Source organism: Helobdella robusta, assembly GCF_000326865.2.
Source record: "Helobdella robusta unplaced genomic scaffold HELROscaffold_3, whole genome shotgun sequence".
Classification (NCBI taxonomy): Eukaryota; Metazoa; Annelida; class Clitellata; order Rhynchobdellida; family Glossiphoniidae; genus Helobdella; species Helobdella robusta.
In genome coordinates, this window is record NW_008704501.1 from 398506 (window position 1) to 399529 (window position 1024).

The window sequence follows — 1024 nt, forward strand, 5'->3', positions numbered from 1 at the left end:
GTGGTAATCTCATTCTTGGTTTATGTCTTATTTACTCAACAGATACCAGTATGTAAGAGTTAATGATGTCAATTCCCATAAAATCTTGGTACCTAAAGGTGTCCCACAAGGGTCTATTCTTGGACCCTTGCTTTTTATATTGTTTATTAATGATTTGTTCTCTATTAAAACCATATTCAAAATTCTTTTTTATGCTGATGATGCTAACTTTTTCTATTCAACAAAATCACCTCTGAAGGATTCGGACTTACTTAATTATAACCTAAAACTTATTACTAACTGGTTTTATACCAATAAACTAAAAATTAACTATCAAAAATGTAATTATATGATTATTGGTCCGAAGATCCTTACCAATACTTTTGGTCCCTTAAATCTTCATTTGAATAACCATTTAATGGAGAGGTCTTACAGTACAAAATTTTTGGGTCTAATTATCTCAGATAATTTATCTTGGGCTGAACATATTAATACTATTTCTTCTAAATTAAGCAAAATTTTAGGTCTTCTTTATAAAATAAGATACAAACTTAATAAAACTACTTTACAAAGTATTGTACAATGCATTTGTTTTTCCTCATCTATCATATTGTAATCTTATCTGGGGCAATAGCCCTGCTGTTCATGTCTCAAAACTATATAGAATTCAAAAAAAATTTATAAAACAATTATTATATTTAAAAATTACCACTCATGTTGATGACTATTTTTCTTCTTTAGGTCTTCTTACAATATACAAATTACATATTTTTATTGTTGCCTTTTTCATGTTCAAATTTGTCAATAATCTGCTACCATCTAATTTCTCAAATATTTTTTTACTCAAACCTTCACATATTTTTAAATCTACTCGTCACTTCATTCCATATATAATACCATTCAGTAGACTAAAAATTTTAAATGATAGCATATTTATTCTTGCACCCAAAATTTGGTTTACAATTTTGCCTCTATCTGTTACAATTATTTCAAAACCTCGTCTTTTTAAACAACATTGTAAAACTTATTTATTGTCTGATAAACG

At 27.1% G+C, this 1024-nt stretch overlaps 1 protein-coding gene across 1 annotated transcript in view; it reads right to left on the reverse strand.

Annotated features, from left to right (window-relative positions):
- Positions 1–408: 408 nt before the first annotated feature.
- Positions 409–1024, reverse strand: part of HELRODRAFT_160967 (hypothetical protein) — a gene marked incomplete at both ends in the record, with an annotated part of 1480 nt that continues 864 nt past the window's right edge. Inside the window, one exon of the mRNA XM_009020960.1 lies at positions 409–508. Within this exon, the coding sequence (XP_009019208.1) occupies positions 409–508 (100 nt within the window). The remainder of the gene's footprint in view (positions 509–1024) is intronic.